An 18,134-nucleotide genomic window follows, 5' to 3' on the forward strand; every position below is an offset into this window, starting at 1 on the left:
GTGTGAACCTTAAATGGAATCTGGTTCTAAAATCCCTCGTGTAAAAGACATTTTTGGTCAATTGGGGAGATTTGATTACATTTTAGATATATTAGGGAAATGGTGTTAATTGTCTTAGGTGTAATGATGGTGTTGGGATTATGAAGAGAATATCCTTATTCTTAGAAAATGCAAACCATAGTATGTAGGGGCCGAGTTTCATAATGTCTGCAGCTTAGTTTCAGATGGGATAGATGGGGGGGATGGACAGAAGGAGAGCAAGCAAATATAGCAAAGATGTTAACATTTGTTGAACTCAGATAGCAGGGCTCCGTGTTATTATACAATTGTCCCCATTTTTCTGTATGCTTAAAAATTTGCATAATAAAAATTTGAAGGTGGTCAGAAGGTAAAACTTCCAGTTATAAAATAAAGAAGTCCTGAGGATGTGATGTATAGCATGGTGACTATGGTTAACAATATTGTATATTTGAAGACTGCTAAGAGTAGATCTTAAAAGTTCTCATCACAAGAAAAAAAGAGTTTGTAACTATGTGTGACTAGACTTATTGTGGTGGTCATTTCACAATATATACATACATCAAGTCATTATGTTGTACACCTAGAACTAATATATGCTACGTAACAACTATCTCAATTTAAAAATTTTTTTGACGTGGAGGAGTGAAGTTGAATGGCCCTAAGCTATCTTTGGTTCTGCTTGCTGACTTCGCTCTGTTGTGTTTCTCTTTGGTGAAAATCTGAGGATCCTAAAACAAGTATTCTGTTTGACTTTATAATTATGTAGGCATCATCCGCAGTTTCACTGTTCATGTAGGTTCACGTAGCCCCTGTGCATTGTGTGTTACTGTTCTGTGCGTCTCTGGCAGTTGCTTTATTATTCCTTCCAGCATCCTCAAAGGTGTAGACACCTTATGGACCCTACCTCGAATGTAGTTAAGAGGGATTGCTTAGTAAGGCGTGTTGCCTCAGGTTAATTTATCTTTTGAGAGTGACCTATAATGGTATGCTTAGGGTATGTTATTAAACTACTTTTTGGTCGGAGGATGCAGGCCTTTTCTCTATCTAGTTTTATGCTATACTTTACCGTAGCTTAAGATTTTTAATATGGTTCTGGATAGATTTACTTTTTAACCTTTTAGTTTCCTTTAGAAGGTAGGATACTGCCTTTTCAGTACCCATATAAAAGATGAAATTATGCTCAAGGCTTAAAGTTAAAATGAAAAAATTCCAACTGCTGTAATTCTTTTAAAGTTTTGATAAATTTAGTAGATTTATCTGATATTAACCAAAACTCTAAAAGAAGGCAAGGGTGCAGTACGGTGACCTCAAACATCCCAGACGAGCTAGAAGATCAGATGTCCCAACTCACTGTTGTCTCGGTTACTTTAGCACCTTCATCAGATCAACAAATACCTTACTCGACGTGAAATAATCCTTAAAGGCAGAAAGATTCTTGTACCCAAGTTAGGTAAATACAGTGATGATATGCATATCCTTGGAAAGCAGCAGTCCTGACCAGTTGTCTAGACACTTCTCAGCCCTCGGTTGTGGCTCTTGTGACACTGCTCACCTTGTTGTTGAGTGTGCTGAAGACAGTTGGATCCTAAGCCTAGTGAGTTTCTCCCCAGCAGGTGGGGAGAAACCAAGTAATTCTAATCCCTTATGTTAAGAGGTGTGATTGATTCTAATCCACACATACACTAGAATGCTTACTACTCTTGGTCTGTGTAGTAGGAAGAGAGAAAATTTGTGTAGTAAAGAGACATCCACATCAGTAGTCACGTGATCAGAGACCAATCTTTGTGAACTGCTCAAATTTTTTATTGATAAATTTTCAAATGTAGCTTTGTATTACTTAGCAAAAATCCAGTATTTTAAAATAAACCATCCTCAGTGGAGTTCAGTCAGATTTGTTGATAACAAAGTGCACAGTGGTAAAAATTATCAAGTCAGTGAAAATACTGCACTTTGACTATTACTGAACTATGGGATATGTTTGCAGTTCTGGCTTATTTTCTGTGGAGGCCTTCACAAATTGTATTTCAGCAATTTGATGGAAGAGAATGCATTTTGGCAGAGTCAGATCACACAGGTAATCAAGGAGAATGCTAAGATTTATCTAGAAAGCCAGATTCCAGGCACGCTGTATTTTTTTTGTAAGTTTGGCATGCGTCTTTCCACACATTTTTCTGTGCTTTTTTTTTTTTTTTTTTTGGCTGTGTTTGGTCTTCATTGCTGCGCGCAGGCTTTCTCTAGTTGTGGCGAGCGGGGGCTACTCTTGGTTGCGGTTCACAGGCTTCTCATTGCGGTGGCTTCTCTTGTTGCGGAGCACAGGCTCTAGGCATGCGGGCTTCAGTAGTTGCAGCATGCAGGCTCAGTAGTTGTGGCTCGCGTGCTCTAGAGCGCAGGCTCCGTAGTTGTGGCGCACGGGCTTAAGGGCTCCGCGGCATGTGGGATCTTCCCTGACCAGGGCTCAAACCCGTGTCTCCTGCATTGGCAGGTGGATTCTAAACCACTGCGTGACAAGGGAAGCCCTGTGCATTTTTTTAGGATGAAATAAATAACTACTTGCCTGCATAGTCGTGGGAAAGGAGGGGAATTGGTAATGCAGAAAGGAGGGTGCTTGCTGAAGTCAGTGGCCTCAATTAGACAGGAGAGGTGGGCCTGGGGCTGCTTGGGCTCACTTAGGGGTGCCTCCTTTGTGCCAGCAGGAAAGAGGGAACCAGAGTAGATGAGCCCACATTCAAGGGCATGGTCATTGGTGGACGGAGTATGGAGAGTTCGCTTATGAACGCTGCTTCTGTTTCCCCAGTGAAATGTAGAACCCAGTCGTCAGCTGAGGGTGAGAGTGGGGAAGAGGTTCAGCGATCCCAGTGGAAGGAAGAGGCATGACCCCTTCATCCCGGGGGGTGACTGGACCAGAGAAATGTGGTTGGGCTGCTGGGGCACCAGGGGTCCCCTTTGGGTTCAGGGTCCTGGAGGTGTGTCCGTGGGCTCTGTCCGCTGTGTGGCGCAGGCAGTGAGCCGGCAGACAGATGGCAGGGAAGGGAGTAGGAGGACGGTGACTGCCCTGGAGACGTCTGCGCTGGCCCGGGAGGCGAGAGAAGGAAGGTGGGGGCTGGAGGGGGGCGGCTGCTTGGTGAGGACAAGATCTAGGTGCTGCCCTGCGAGGCTTTTGAAAACAGGAGCATTTTCGGATTATCACTATGACCGCATTTGAAGGACAGGGACTGACGTTCGGTCCAAGTGAGGATTTCCTGCCCTAAATGATAGCGGCTTCTCCTTGTGAAGGGCTGGTCCCTGGGGCTGGGAGGTGCAGTCGGGAGAGAGGAGGTCCCCGGCGGGTGTGCAAGGCCAGGGTGGCGCGAGTGATGGCGGAGGTGGAGCTGCTGCCCCAGAGGAGGGGGGTGAGGCCGGGGGTGACTCGGGGCTCTAGGTGGCCTAGAGGAAGCAGGCTCGGAGGGGACGGGTGTCATCTCACGGCCTAAGGGTCAGAGCGGAGAGTTTTCAGGAAGTGGGAGGGGAAAGGGTGTGACAGGCAGGGCGTGGGGTGCGGGGCCAGGCAGAAGAGCCCCTGCGCTGCTGTAGTCCCAGGGCACCTGCTGTAGTCCCAGGGCACCGGCGGGCGAGGGGAGCGAGGGGTGCGAGCGAGCAGGGGATACTCCACCCTGGAGGCCCAGAGGCGCCGCAGGAGGCAAAGTAGGCGGGAGCCCGGGGGTGATGGCTCCTCGGGCCTCCTGTGACTGGCGGAAACGGGGCTCAGAAGTGTGATTTGAGGTTAGTCCTGGTGGTCTGCAGTCACCACGTGGGGGTGGGGGAGGGAGGGACCCCCGGCTGCTGCGGCTCTGGGGCCACCTCGTCGGCCTCCACGCCTGGACCTCCGCGTGCAGGGCGGGCCGTGGGCCTTCTCCAGTCCCGCCGGCAGCATCCGTGTTCCTCGTGGCTCCGCTTGTAACACTAACATTGTCACTGGTTTTCTCTTTGGTTTCAGACTGCTGTTGATGTTTTTAGAAGGATAATTTTGGAGGCAGAAAAAATTGATGGGGCCTCTTCACAAGGAAAGTCTTCCTGCTCAGTGATGTGATTCTACTGCAAAACCTGAGGGCACTGGGAACCTGGCCTGCCTGAGGAGGCAGCCTGCCCGTTATCCTTTAAGATAAACTCTGCTTCCTTTCTCTTCTGTTAACCTGAAAGATTTCATTTGGGTCAGAGCTTCTCCCCCACCCCCTCCTTTCAGATTATGTTAAACTCTGACTCGGTCCAAATGAGTTCACTTCCATTTTCAAATTTTGAGCAATCATATTTTCAATTTATATATTGTATTTCTTAATAATATTATGACCAAGAATTTTATTGCATTAATTTTTCAGTGTAGTTTGTTGTTTAAAATAATGTAATCATCCAAATGATACATATTGTTACACTACTGTTAACTAGGCTTGGATATTTCAGTGTTTATTTCATTGTGTTAAATGTATACTTGTAAATAAAATAGCTGCAAACCCTAATCCTCGTGCGCCTCAGTGTGGCTTTTAAGGAAGAAAACCTGTCCTCCTGAGGGCTTCTTTCCCTGCCTCCGGGGAGGCTCCAGGTTGGATTCCAGGAGCCAGTGGAGGATGTGGCCCACCAGGCGGCTGTGGGCAGTTGGGGTAGAGTGCCCGAATTGGGGGGGGGGGGGCAGTTCCTGTTGACTAAAGCCAAGTGACCTTGGGGGCGTCTGTGAGGGGAGTTGCTCCCCAATAATGACCGTTCTCCCCACCCAGCCCCAAAGGCCCCACCTTGGTTGGAGTGTTTCATGCAGGTGGGGCTGCGGGCTTACTTAGAGCCTTCTGGCCACCCTCTTGCTTGTCTCTTAGCTACTTGAAGAAAAGGGGACGTAAAGGGACACTTACCGTCCCTCCTTTTACTTAGCTTGGTGTCCACGGCAGACAGGATCAGACTTAGAAAATAGATTGGCCTGTCACTATCCCAAAACCTCCAGGAGTTTAAAGGATGGGGAAGATTGCCTGGAAGTGTTCTGTGTCAGGGCTTCACGAACCTCCCTCAGACCCAGACTGCCTACCTCCCGTTCTGCCAAGAGCAGCTCTGAGGGAGAATCGAGGATTTCAGTTGCCTGGTGGCCATCACCTCAACTCTAAGAGTTCAAGTTGAACGAAGTTTTTTTTTTTTTTGGAAGGTCTGAATGTCATTTATTGATAGCAGTTTACACACATTTGTTTTCTTCCCATGGTTGTTTCCTTCAAGGCACAGGCACAGAGCCCTCTAGAAAGGGCAGTCTCCGAACAAGGGAAGCCAGGAACGCAGGACGCACACGTCTTTGGCAGGCCCATGTAGCCCCCAGCCGGATGCAATCCTTCAAGCTGGAAATCCGCCGGGTATTTGAGACACCAAGGTGGGAGGTGGAGAGGAAGGCCAGAGGACTCACATCTCGGTCCAGAACGAAGTTTTTTAAATGATGTCCCTTCCCAGTTAAAATTTCACAGGGCCATTTCTAACATTTAGGGAAATGTTACTGAGTCCACTGATAAAATATAATATTGCTTTGTAACTGATTTTTTAATGAAAAATTATGTTTTTAGAATATGCCATTATGGACTTCCCTGGTGGCACAGTGGTTTGAGAATCCACCTGCCAATGCAGGGGACACCGGTTCGAGCCCTGGTCCAAGAAGATCCCACATGCCGCGGAGCACCTAAGCCCGTGCGCCACAACTACTGAGCCTGCGCTCTAGAGCACGTGAGCCACAACTACTGAGCCTGCATGCCACAACTACCGAAGCCCATGCGCCTAGAGCCCGTGCTCCGCAACAAGAGAAACCACCGCAATGAGAAGCCAGCACACCGCAACCAAGAGTAGCCCCTGGTCGCCGCAACTAGAGAAAGCCTGCGTGCAGCAACGAAGGCCCAACATGGCCAACAATTAATTAATTTTAAGAAAAAGAATGTGCCATTATTTTGAATCTTTGTAGTGTTTGTGTCTTATCATTCCAGGATGAAATTTGAGCCTTAGAAGACCTCCACCAAATACTTTTTAAATAAAAGTAAGTTTTAGCAATGTAGTATCATTCCTTATTAACAGGGTTTATTCTTAGGCCTAATATGTGTCAGTACTCACTGGATGGAACTATATTAAATCCGGATTCAGTTCCTCCAGGCAACATTTTACATCTGAGAAGTTATTTCTGTGTAAATGGAATCTTGGGACAGCCTGTTCTTACCGGCAACTACAGTTTGGCTCTCATGGAATGTCCTCTAGGCCTAGCTGCCCTGTTTGGGGGTGACGTGGATCTCTTTACATGGTGTGGCTCAGCTGTTCATTCACATGTTTTCTGAGCACCTGCTCTGTGCTACACACCATTCTAAGTGCTATGAACACAACAGAACTCTGCACCCTGTAGAACTTACTTACGTCTGACCTTGCCCCTTGAATAGCACAGGGCGGGCAGTCCCGCTTCCCAGTGCGGTGACCCATCCACAGGACGGTTGATTGGATTATCTGATGGGCTGAGCTTGTGATGTGTTCCGAGTGTGATGTTGCCGAGAGGTACTCTCCAGTGATGGGGGGCACGTGACCTGGAGGTGGTGTTGGAAGGCGGTCAGCAGTACCTCTTCTGGTTTGCTTTACATCCACCCTGTGAAGCAGGTGCCGCCCTATTTACAGGGAGGAAACTGCCTTAGAGGCGTCAGCGACAGTCAGTAACCACGTTCACTGTGTCAGTGATGCTAATGATGTGTTATCTGAGCCTTCTGAAGAAATTCCTAGAACCGCCAGGTTTGACTTAAATGTCGTTATTTTATAGTGTATTTCATCACTCCTAAGACCTTTCCTTACATTTTAGCATTTTTCTTTTTTTTTTCTGATTTGAAATTTTCTTTTAAGTTCGGACGGAAAATTAAGAACACTTCCGGAACTTCCCTGGTGGCACAGTGGTTAAGAGTCTGCCAGCCAATGCAGGGGAACACGGGTTCGATCCCTGGTCCGGGAAGATCCCACATGCTGCGGAGCAACTAAGCCCGTGCGCCACAACTACTGAGTACACGTGCCACAGCTGCTGAAGCCCGCGGGCCTAGAGCCCGTGCTCCGCAACAAGAGAAGCCACCGCGATGAGAAGCCCGCACACCGTGATGAAGAGTAGCCCCCGCTCGCCGCAACTAGAGAAAGCCCGCGCGCAGCAACGAAGACCCAACGCAGCCAAAAATCAATAAATAAATAAATAAATATCCTTCTAAAAAAAACTATAAAAAAAATTAAAAACACTTCCAATTCAAAGTTCTAAGCACAAAATTCAGGTATGTCACGCGGTGGACTTGCTTCAACTGGAGGTGAACTTGGCAGCCGATGGAAAGAATCCACACTCTAACAAACGGCAAACTGCAAAATGATTGTCCCCGTGAAGAAGCCAGTGACTTTGCATTTGATTTTTCCAGCTTGGCTCATTCCCCAAAGTTCAGGCTCTGGAGTCCTAAGTCTTCAGCATTTAACTAGTTCTTTGTTGGGGGAAGGGGCTGGTACTGTCCCTCCACACGTAAACTGATCTTTGTCATAAATCACTTTTATAATGAGAGAGCAGCCAGGGCGCGTTGCCGCATCTTCCCCATTCTCCGTATCTTCCTTGGTGATGCAGAAGTTATCCCCACACGGGCAGGGGTAGAAGTACGTCTCCGAGCCCTCATCGTATTGGAAGTCCTTGATCTCCATCTCATCATGAAACAATGCCATCGTCACTGGGGCCAGGAGAGGTCTTGTCACCTCCACCATTTTAGCATTTTTCTTAGTGGGACATACAATGCAGTCTTAGATTCGTTGAAGTACAGTAGGTGCGAATACAAAACTCGGTGTATATCCAAGGCTATTTTGCAGCTCATGATGCAAAGTGTAAAATCACAGGACAAATTCAAATTAATGTGATGGAATTTTGCTAAAACCAAATTGTCTGTTCACTCCCCGCCCTCTCTAGACTGCCATGTGTCCCCGCCGTGTCACTGACGGTGCTCTTGCCGGAATTGCTCATCACCTCCTTGTCACCAAATCCAGTAGGTGTTTCCGGCCTCTTTCTGACCCTCCAGCAGCATTGCACGCGGTTGGTGACTTCTCTTTGAAGGTCTCTGTTTCCGCCTTCTGGTCTTCCTCCCAGCTCACTGTTGCTGCCTTAGTCTCCTTGGCTGTTTCCTCCTCCGTTAACCTCTCAATGGGCCATTTTTCCTTCTCCCCTTCCTTGACTTCATCCTGTCACATAGCTCTCACTGCCGTGTTTCCTGAAGACGAAAATTCATTTCTCCCACCCTGACCTCTGTGGGCTCCAGGCTTGTCTTCTCTTAGATGTCTCATAGGCATCTGAAATGTATCATGCCCAAATTCTTGATTTTCCCTAAAAACGTGGTCTCCCCTGGACCCTGTTTCGGGAAATGGCACCGTTATCCACTAGATACTAAAGCTAGGAGTTTGGGAGCCATCCTCTACCTCTTCCCTTGTGTCCCCTCCCAGCCAATCCATCAACAAATCCTAAGGGTCCTGCCTTCAAAAATCTTATATTTTGCCCACTTTTCTCCATCTTCACTGCATACTAGTCTCTAACAGCACACCCTCCAAATCATTTACTGCACCCCAAGTCAACTTTTTTTTTTTTTTTTTTTTTGCCACACCGCATCACTTGTGGGATCTTAGTTCCCCGACCAGGGGTCAAACCTGGGTCCACGGCAGTGAAAGCCCAAGTCTTAACCCCTGGACCACCAGGGAATTCCCCAAGTCAACTTGTTTAAAACATAAATTGTTTTGTGTTACCCCCTTGCTTAAAATCCTTTAGTAATAATTGTGCCTGCTCAGGGTCTCTAGGGCATCTCATTCTCCAGCCTTTCTTGTTAAAAAAAAGAAGAGGTTTTTTGTTAGTTTGTCTTTGCCTCAATGTCAAATAAATTGCCACTGACTGTTTTTGACAAACACCCCCAGGGAAAAAGGCAGTCAGGTCAAAGACAAGCCTTGCAGATGGGGTTTTCCAGGGAACTACCAGACACTGCAGATGATGACGGTTTTCTGATCAGGGGGCTGAGAAAGCACCAACCCCATCCTGACCCTGCATGCAGCTGCTAAGGAGGGGTCTGGCAATAGGGCAAGTGACAGTGCCACGAATCTCGCTGTGCTGAGAATCAGCCGGTTTCTTTAAACACCCTTGGATTGGTGCAAGCCTTTAATCTCCAGACCTATGAAAAAGTGATATATTTGGACAGTTTTTTGCCAGTGTTCTCACCGAGTTCTTGAAGGGTCTTCCTGTGCTCTCCCCGATGGCGACCCTCCAGGGTCTCCGCAGTAGCTGTTTGTCTGTTGAATGGATGAGTAGCTGAGCCCTCGCATGGGCTGCTTCCTAGACGGGTTCCGTGGAACTTGGCCTGTGTCTGCTGCAGGTAGAGGAAATCCTCACCATTCACACAGTGCCCCGGGATGGCCTTTAATCTTGGGTCCACCCCTTATCGGCTCCTAACAAGGAAGGAGTGCAGCTACCGGGCGCCCCTACCATTGTTGGTGCAGCCAGCCTCGGACTCAGACGGCAGCAGTCTTCGTTAACAGTAAGTCAGAGGATGCAGAACATGCCACTGCCTTTTATTTTTTATCTTTTGATTTATTTATTTAGTTTTGGCTGCGTTGGGTCTTCGTTGCTGTGCGCGGGCTTTCTCTAGTTGCGGCGAGCGGGGGCTACTCTTTGTTGTGGTGCGCGGGCTTCTCATTGCAGTGGCTTCTCTTGTTGCGGAGCACGGGCTCTAGGCGCGTGGGCTTCAGTAGTTGTGGCATGCGGGCTCAGTAGTTGTGGCTTGTGGGCCCTAGAGCACAGGCTCAGTAGTTGTGGCGCACGGGCTTAGCTGCTCCACGGCATGTGGGATCTTCCTGGGCCAGGGCTTGAACCCGTGTCCCCTGCATTGGCAGGCGGATTCTTAACCACTGCGCCACCAGGGAAGCCCCATGCCCGCTGCCTTTTAGATGATCGGCTAAATGGAAACAAGGTTTAACAATTCTTGGAGAAGTCCAGACTCCAGAGAAAAATGTCTCCAGCTCCTGCGGCTGCAGCCACACGTGAGAGCCTTGCTTGCAGAAGGCTTCTGGCTGCCCTGGTGACTCCAGTTGACCGAGACTCCTGGGCAGGTGAACAGAGGCTGCCATGGAGGCTGTGCCAGCAGGAAACCAGGGCGCCTTCAGAAGCATTCTCAGAAAATTCCAGAATCACCCCACTCCTTCACCTCCCCAAGAGGGGACAGTTTTACATTAAGCCAGAAAAACTTTACATTGAGTAACATTTTTGTGTTACCCATCCTTATTACCTTTCCGTACCTTTGATAGCTTCCTAGAATGACTTGGGGAAGTCGGCTCTGGAGTTAGGACTGCAAAGATGCTGAGAGCTAACTTAGCATCTGTTTTCAGAGGAGGGGCCTGATCCCAGAGAGACCCCCCCAACTCTTAGTTCATTGTTCGCACTACTGCACGTGTGAACACAACCCCAATACCCACAGGGAACCCCAAATAAATGGAGCCTCGGACTAAGACTCAGAACGTAGCCGTTGTGGTCCCATCTCTGCAGCTAGTGCGTATCTTTGGGTCACTTCTTTATAGTCTCTGGTCTTGATTCCTGCACCTAGGAAACCTCCCTTTTTCAGGGATTGTTGTAATGGACCCAAGTGTGAAAACCTTCGCTGTTCCCAAAGCCTAAATACAAGTGCAGACCATTGTCCTGCGGATGACGAGCTGACCCAGACCCCCGGCCTGAGTTTTCCACCTGACGGCAGGGCCTCCACTGCTTTCTGAAGCTCCCGAGGTCCCCAACTGTGCGTCCCCCGCCATAGTCGGTGACTCCGAATTCGGGCAGTGCTGCCATATCATCACGGGGCTGCACATCCAGAAAGGCAAGATGGAGAATCACAAATTACTTCCACAAGCAAGTTTACCACACACAAAAAAAGAAAGTTTCCTTCCAGTCTGGTCCGAGGTATCAAGAACACATGATAATAAAAGACATGCGGGTCTGCCACAGTTCACGGTCACATGCACTGAAGGTCCCTCTGGACCTGCAGGGCTCAGTCCCACACACGCCCCGTCGAACCCTGTGGCCATGCAGTGGATGAGCCCTGGTCGGGGGACAGACAGCTTGTTCCTTCAGATTCCGAGTGGGGACCTCGGTCCTTCCTCTGAGGTGGTCATCACGCTCAAAGGCCCCTCCAGCTCCCACGTTCTAGTACAACCTGGGAAATGGCCTTGGCTCATTTTTTTTTCTTCTTTTTTTTTTTTTTGGCTGCGCCGTGCAGCTTGCAGGATCTTAGTTCACCAACCAGGGATCGAACCCATGCCCTCGGCAATGAAAGCACGGAGTCCTAACCACTGGACCGCCAGGGAATTCCCAGCTCATCTTTTTAAGTTATGAATTTTCTCAAGAAACAGCATAGGATCCTGGAAGTATTATGGCCTCAGCAATCAAGACCTTTCACCCAGTTCTTAACTGCTGCCCAAGAAAGGCCCAGGCAGAGCTTTGATTTATTTCTTCCAAAAACAAAGCAGCCCCTTCCCGGCTGCCGCTCCCACAGGGAGAGCCGCCCTCTGCAAGAGTCGCTGGCTTCCTAGTGTTTGATCATTTTAGCCCCTCCTCCTTCTCCCATCATTACCAGATCAACGCAGAATCCAAGTGAATCCACACGGTAATCTCTGGCTTTTCTATGGGCATCGCTGCGAGGTTGACACGTCCTGAACTTTACCCTAAAAGGCTTAAGCAGAGTGCCAGCCTGGTGTTGACAGCTGGTGCAGCTGGAAAGGTTACATTCCTAGGCCCTGACGTGTGGATTTGTATTATCCCAGAGCAGAAGTCATTCAGAGGCACAACCTTTTCTGTGCCTGTAACCGGAGCGTTGCGTGACGTTGTAAAAGGATGGAAACGGCTCCAAGTCGGCCCCCGACTCCCCTGTGATGCCTGCGGGGCCGGCTCATCTGCTGGCCACTGGTTCTCAAACTCTGACACGTTCCAGAGCCACCTGGAAGGCTCGGGAAGGCACAAGGGGTGGGGTGGGGGGCTCACGCCCAGAGTTTCTGATTCCGTGAAGACATCTGGATTTCTGGCAAGTTCCAGGGCTGCTATTACTAGTGGTTCAGGGACCACATTTTGAGAACCGCTTAGGCAATGATACCTAAGAGTGAGGGGGGACCACAGGTAGGAGTTCTATGACTACAGGACTTCAGAGCATGCTGAGTGACCAACCGCCCCGGTTTGCCTGGGACTTGAGGGGCATTGAATTCTGTCCTCTCAAAATCTATGTTGTAGCTGATCCCCAGCACCTGTGAATGTGACCTCATCTGGAAATAGGGTCTTTGGAGACGTAGTTAGTTAGGATGAGGTCATACTAGAGTAGTGTGGGTCCTGAGCCAATGACTAGTGTCCTTATAAAAAGCGGAAATCTGGACTCAGAGAGACAGATACACAGAAGGAAGAACGCCATATGAGGACAGAGGCAGAGACTGCAGTGATGCAGCTTCGTGCCAAGGGATGCCAAGGATTGCCAGCCACTACCAGAAGCTGGGGGAACATGGAACTGATTCCCCTCTGAGCCTCCAGAGAGGAACCAAGCCTGCCAACATCTGGATTTCAGACTTCTGGCCTCCATATCTGGGAGAGAATACATTTCTGCTGTTCTAAGCCACCCCATTTGTGGTACTTGTTGTGGCCGCCCTCGGGGGTCCCACAAGGTCAGACTTTCACTTTGAAAACCAGGACAGTCCCTGGCAAACCAGAACGAGCTGGTCACTGTAAACATGATCAAGCTAAGTTCACACGGCCGGAACTCTCAAGTTCACAGAGGAGGAAGCTGATGCCCCGAGAAGGTGTGACCTGCTGTCCTTGGTCCACTCGGGCCATGCTCACAGAACACCACAGACTGGGTGGCCCAGAACAACGGAGGTTTCTCTCTCACCGTTGGAGGCTGGGAAGTCCAAGATCAAGGCGCCGGCAGATTGGGTGTCGGAGAGGCCTGCCTCCTGGCTTACAGGCATGGTCCTCACGTGGTGGGAGGGATGAGGGGGCTCTCCGGGGTCTTCATTAGGCACAAGCCCATCCGTGAGGCTCCACCCTTATGACTGCGCACCTCCCGAAGACCCCAGCACCTAACACCACCACGCTGGGGCTTAGGATTTCAACCTATGAATTTGGGGGATGCAAACATTCAGTCTGTGACGCCTGCCAGGGGTCACCTCGCATTCGTGTGAGAACCAAGACTAGAACACGAGCCTTCTAAGAGTGGACCACGGCCCCCAGATGCTTCACGTGCACATGAATGCGTACACACGTGTGCCCTGTTGGGCCGCACCCCGCAGGCCTACAAGACCGAAGAAAGAGCCCAGAGTCAGCAACAGAGACACCAGTGGTCTGATGGATGGGGGAGCTTACACGTCTGAGACAAGGTCCCGGAGCGACACCCCACCGTGTGAGGCCGACAGTGGGCAGGACGCAGTGGCAGCCTTCGCTTCCGGTGGGGAAGGGGAGATGACCAGTTATGGGGGGAATTGACGTCAGGTGGGCTCATTAGTTACCAGGGAAACCAGCAGAAGGGCACACCCCTCACCTCCCCTTTGATAAGAACAATCACCAGCTGGGGCCTGGGGCACGTACATAGGAAGCTCAGTCTTGTGCATAGGGTGTAGGTGAAGCAGGCCCTAGTCCGGAAGGAGCGAGAGAACTGCCATCTCGAGAGGCCTGACCATACAGCACATACGTGAGCGTGTGAGCCGCGCTGCAGCCTCAGGCTGGGGGTGGGGGGCTTCGTGCAGAGTCAGACTGAGTGGGTCGGGGGGAGACCTAGATTTTGCATTTCTGACGAGTGCAACGTGATGCCGATGCTGCTGGAAGCTGCCTGGGTTACATAACCCCCTTGGGAAGATTCAGCCCCTGGAATAAAGAAGTGACCTTGGGCTGCCTGCTGGGGAGGGTGGAGGACCCACGTTCTTGCCCTTGCTCTGCCACTGGGGGGACAATCCACATTTCTGCATTCACCTTTTTCCACCTGCAAAATGAAGAAGCAGTTGAACCCAATCGGTTGTTTCCACTTATGCCTGTTTCTCGAGCTGGATTCTGGTGTTCCACTACAAAATGAAAATTGTTTTAGACAAAAATTTTATTTCAATCTCGAGGTTGTTTTTCCCAACGACTTTTCTTAAACAGGTGGCACCTGCAGCCAGTTGTCTATGTGACTTAACCCCAAATAACATCTATTTTAAGGGCTGCTGGTGCGTCCGGGGGTGGGGGTGAGGGTGGGGTGAGGTGGGTCTCTCTAAGTTGAGAGCGGCTGGGGCGGAGCCTGAGCCCCCGCCCCGCCCCGCCCCGCCCCGCCCCCGGCCACGTTTGCTCTGTCGCCCCCTGGAGTCCGAGGAAGGCACGGACTCTGCGCCCTTTTGCTCCGCATTCCTGACCCGCTGCAGCCGGTACTGGGGTGTAGGTTCCCGAGGCCCTGCCCTAGTGACCTGCAAGCTTGTCCATGGTCTCTTGTCTCACCTTCCGAGATTCCTTTTCGGGTTTTCGGGGTGAAGGGCGATCGGAAAGCGGGGGACTCCGCAGGAGAGGGAGGGGAGCCCGACGCCGGGGGGGGGGGGCCGGGGGGGGGGGCGGGGGAAGGGGGGGGCCCGGTGCTCCGCGTGTTAACATCTCAAAGCTCCGCAAGGAAGGGGGTGTGGCAGATGTCACGCGGTTGTCCCGGGCCCCAAGTCCACGCGCACGCGCCACGGCCCCCGGCGAGGAGGGCGGCCCTTCCTCTCTCCCCCAGATCCCGGCGCCGAGGGTGCGGCGGGCTGCATCTTCCTCGCAGGCTCCCTGCCCGTCCCGCCACCCGCCCCTGATGTGTGACTGGCCACCAACAGCTCCTGCGTTACCTTTCCGGAGGCGCCAGTGCTGCCTGGCCTGTGGGCTCCCCACCCGCTCGAGGTGCCAAAAGTCACCAGGCGCCCGGAGCCGGTTCTGGCCTCTCAGGGGAGATGCAATTCCATCCCTCTGTTTACTGGCGGCTCTGTGATGAGTTTCCTGAGCGGGGAGAAGCCAGGTGAAAGCTCTGTTTGGGGAAGACTGATCTGCTGATGGGCGCCCCGGCTTCCTTTTCGGGGATGAGGTGAGGGAGGCCAAGGAAACAGAAGGAACCACGGAGGAGAGCATCTGCTGCTTAAACTTCTCGACTCCCACCTCACCCCCAGCCCGGCCTGGGCGATGCTGTCTGTTGAGGGAAAGCGGACAGCGCCAGCTCTTCCCACAATGGGAACGCACTCCAGTCTCGGGAAGCCGGGAAAGGGCGCCCGGAGGCTGGCCTCGTCTTAGCGTTTCCCCCTCTCAGATGAGGGCGCCCCTGGGACGGCGGGGGCGCAGGACGGGAAGCAGGTTAGGGGCGGGGGACTCAGATTCAACACGTAGGGAAGGGACCGAGGGCCACGTGCAGATGTTCCAGAAACTCGGATTCGAATATTAGCAGTGGAAAAAGGGTATCACAGCAGATAAAGCATTTAAAATTTTTAAATGGACACTATGAACATCTATATGCCAATAAATCTGAAAACTTAGATGGATGGTCAATGGAATGGAAGACTATAAATGACCAATAATGACTCGAGAAAAAATACAACGCCCAAATAGAACTATAAGTGTTAAAGGAATTGAATCCGTAGTCAAAAAATCTAACCATATATAAAGCACTAAGGGGGCTTCCCTGGTCACGCAGTGGTTAAGAATCCACCTGCCAATGCAGGGGACACGTGTTTGCGCCCTGGTCCGGGAAGATCCCACATGCCGCGGAGCAACTAAGCCCGTGCGCCACAACTACTGAGCCCACGTGCCACAACTACTGAATCCCACATGCCTAGAGCCTATGCTCCGCAACGAGAGAAGCCACTGAAATGAGAAGCCCGCCACACCGCAACGAAGAGTAGCCCCTGTTCGCCACAACTAGAGAAAGCCCTCACACAGCAACGAAGACCCAACGCAGCCAAACATAAACTAATTAATTAATTAATTAATTTTAAAAAATTTAAAAGCACTAGGCCTAGACTGTTTTAAAGGCCAGTTTTACCAAAACCTTCAAGGAACAAACTCCTCCAGAGAATGGAAGTAAACAGTTCCCCATCATCTTTTATGAAACCAGCATAATTTGATGCCCAAACTAGAGACAGCCAAACGTGACCAAGAAAAATTATAGGTCAACCTCCTGCCGAGGGAAGGGGACAAAAAAGAATCCGACACTGCGAAGGCAGGTGACAAAGAGTGGAAGACACACATCAGCAGGCTGATCCTCATCCCCAGGGGACGTGGCAGGAAAAGCCAGTAGGAGGTGTACCTGCCCCTCAGGTGTCCCAGGGCCTGGAAGGGACAAAGCCGGTCCTCCCTCCAGAGCCACTCACAGCTCATGAGGGCACTCTGTCCTCACCAGCCACCCCACCCAGAGGGTGCTGGGCAGGGGCTCCACTAGTACCCCCCCCGGGGAATTGCCCCTGCCCAGGGCCCTTGGGGGTCTCTGCCGCTGCAGCCAGTCTCCCTGTCTGCCAAAGCCAGCCAGCCTGCACCCTGGGCTCTCAGATGAGCCCTCTGCCACCCACTGTCCTGTGACCTGTCACTCTGCTCTTCTGGGGCCTGGGTTGCTCATCTGTAAAATGGAATAACTGTACAGAACTCTAGCGACATGTAGATCTGTAATGAGTGGTCACCAGTTAAACAATAAGAATTTATTAAACACCAAAAAAAAGGAAAAGGGAGGAGAGGGACTTCCCTGGTGGCGCAGTGGTTAAGAATCTGCCTGCCAATGTTCGAGCCCTGGTCCGGGAAGATCCCACATGCCGCAAAGCAACTAAGCCCGTGTGCCACAACTACTGAGCCTGCGCTCTAGAGCCCGCGAGCCACAACTACTGAGCCCGCGAGCCACAACTACTGAAGCCTGCGCACCTAGAGCCCGTGCTGCACAAGAGAAACCACGGCAATGAGAAGCCCGTGCACCGCAACGAAGAGTAGCCCCCGCTTGCCACAACTACAGAAAGCCCGTGTGCAGCAACGAAGACCCAACGCAGCCAAAAAATAAATTAATTACTTTTCAAAAAATAAAAAAATAAAAAAGAAAAGAGAAAGGAGGAGAGTGGAGATCTCAGCCCGGCCCTAACTGCTCACTCTCACCTGCTGTTGAAACCTCATAGCAGGGCTGTGGAGGAGGAGTTTCTTTGTCCCTCTCCCAGCTTAGGCGACTGGGACTCAGGGCCAAAAGCCAAGACCACAGTGGGTGTGACTCGGTGGGGTGCTCCTTCCTGCCATCACAGCAGGCCCGGGGCTTGTGGATCTCGGGACACCTGAGCCCTGCTCCGGGGGGACAGTGGTGGGTGACACAGGGAGAGACAACACAAGCTGCCCTCTGCACGGGACGGAGCAGACACCAGCCCTCTCCCGTCCCAAGTGGCCAGGACATCCCCTGTGGTGACATCCATCTGCGCTAATGAACAAGAGGGGACCAACGCTCCTCCCCTTGGACAGCACGCAGTAGCCACGTAACTAATTCCTCGCAGGCCGGGACCCCTCTGCGACGGCCAGGCTGCGTGACTCCTGTTGGATCTTCCCACATCACCCTCACTCTTGTGGGGGCCACCCTGGCCGGTACTAAGGGGCAGAGAGGGACCGTGAGGAAGGCGAAGTGGGGAGGGGGAAGCCAGGTCTGCAGGGCCCTGAGGCTCTTGGGGTGAGGGTGACACAGAGGGAGGAGGGGTTGCAGGTGGCAGCCAGGTTCAGGACTCGGGTCGCTGGGCAGGGCATGGAGTGGGTTTCAGAGGAGGAAGACGGATCAGGTTTTAAACATCTTGACCTTGAAGGACCTTGGCATCTGGGTGGGCGGAGATGCCCGGGAGGCAGTTGGGTCCTCAGCCATGGAGCAGAGTAGTCTGGGCTGGAGGTCATGACTTGGGGGTCCTGGGGGGCTGCTACCCCCTGGGGAGAGGCTGTAGAAGCAGGAGGTGTGTGAGGGTGGGCCTGAAGTGGGAGGGAGGTGCAGGTAAGTTTCCAGACGATCACTGGTGTCCCTGCTACGTGGAGAGGCACGGTACCACCCCTTCGGTCCAGCCCCTGGGGTGAGGTGGGTCCCCCTTTGAGAGGACAGTTTCCTTGG

The 18,134-nt window shown here is 51.4% G+C and overlaps 2 protein-coding genes across 2 annotated transcripts in view; one reads left to right on the forward strand and one right to left on the reverse strand.

Annotated features, from left to right (window-relative positions):
• RHEB (Ras homolog, mTORC1 binding) overlaps positions 1-4,511 on the forward strand; it is a 46,700-nt gene extending 42,189 nt beyond the window's left edge. The window contains exon 8 of the mRNA XM_036863063.1: positions 3,995-4,511. Coding sequence (XP_036718958.1) covers positions 3,995-4,087 — 93 coding nt within the window. The 3' untranslated portion in view covers positions 4,088-4,511. The remainder of the gene's footprint in view (positions 1-3,994) is intronic.
• A 2,962-nt stretch (positions 4,512-7,473) lies between these two features.
• LOC118900609 (DPH3 homolog) lies at positions 7,474-7,722 on the reverse strand. The gene is made up of 2 exons (XM_036863064.1): positions 7,619-7,722; positions 7,474-7,543 (listed from the first exon to the last, which is right to left on the reverse strand). Exons 1-2 carry the CDS (start codon positions 7,720-7,722, stop codon positions 7,474-7,476), a joined length of 174 nt encoding a protein of 57 aa, XP_036718959.1.
• Positions 7,723-18,134: the final 10,412 nt, after the last annotated feature.

This window comes from Balaenoptera musculus, chromosome 9 (genome assembly GCF_009873245.2).
Source record: "Balaenoptera musculus isolate JJ_BM4_2016_0621 chromosome 9, mBalMus1.pri.v3, whole genome shotgun sequence".
Classification (NCBI taxonomy): Eukaryota; Metazoa; Chordata; class Mammalia; order Artiodactyla; family Balaenopteridae; genus Balaenoptera; species Balaenoptera musculus.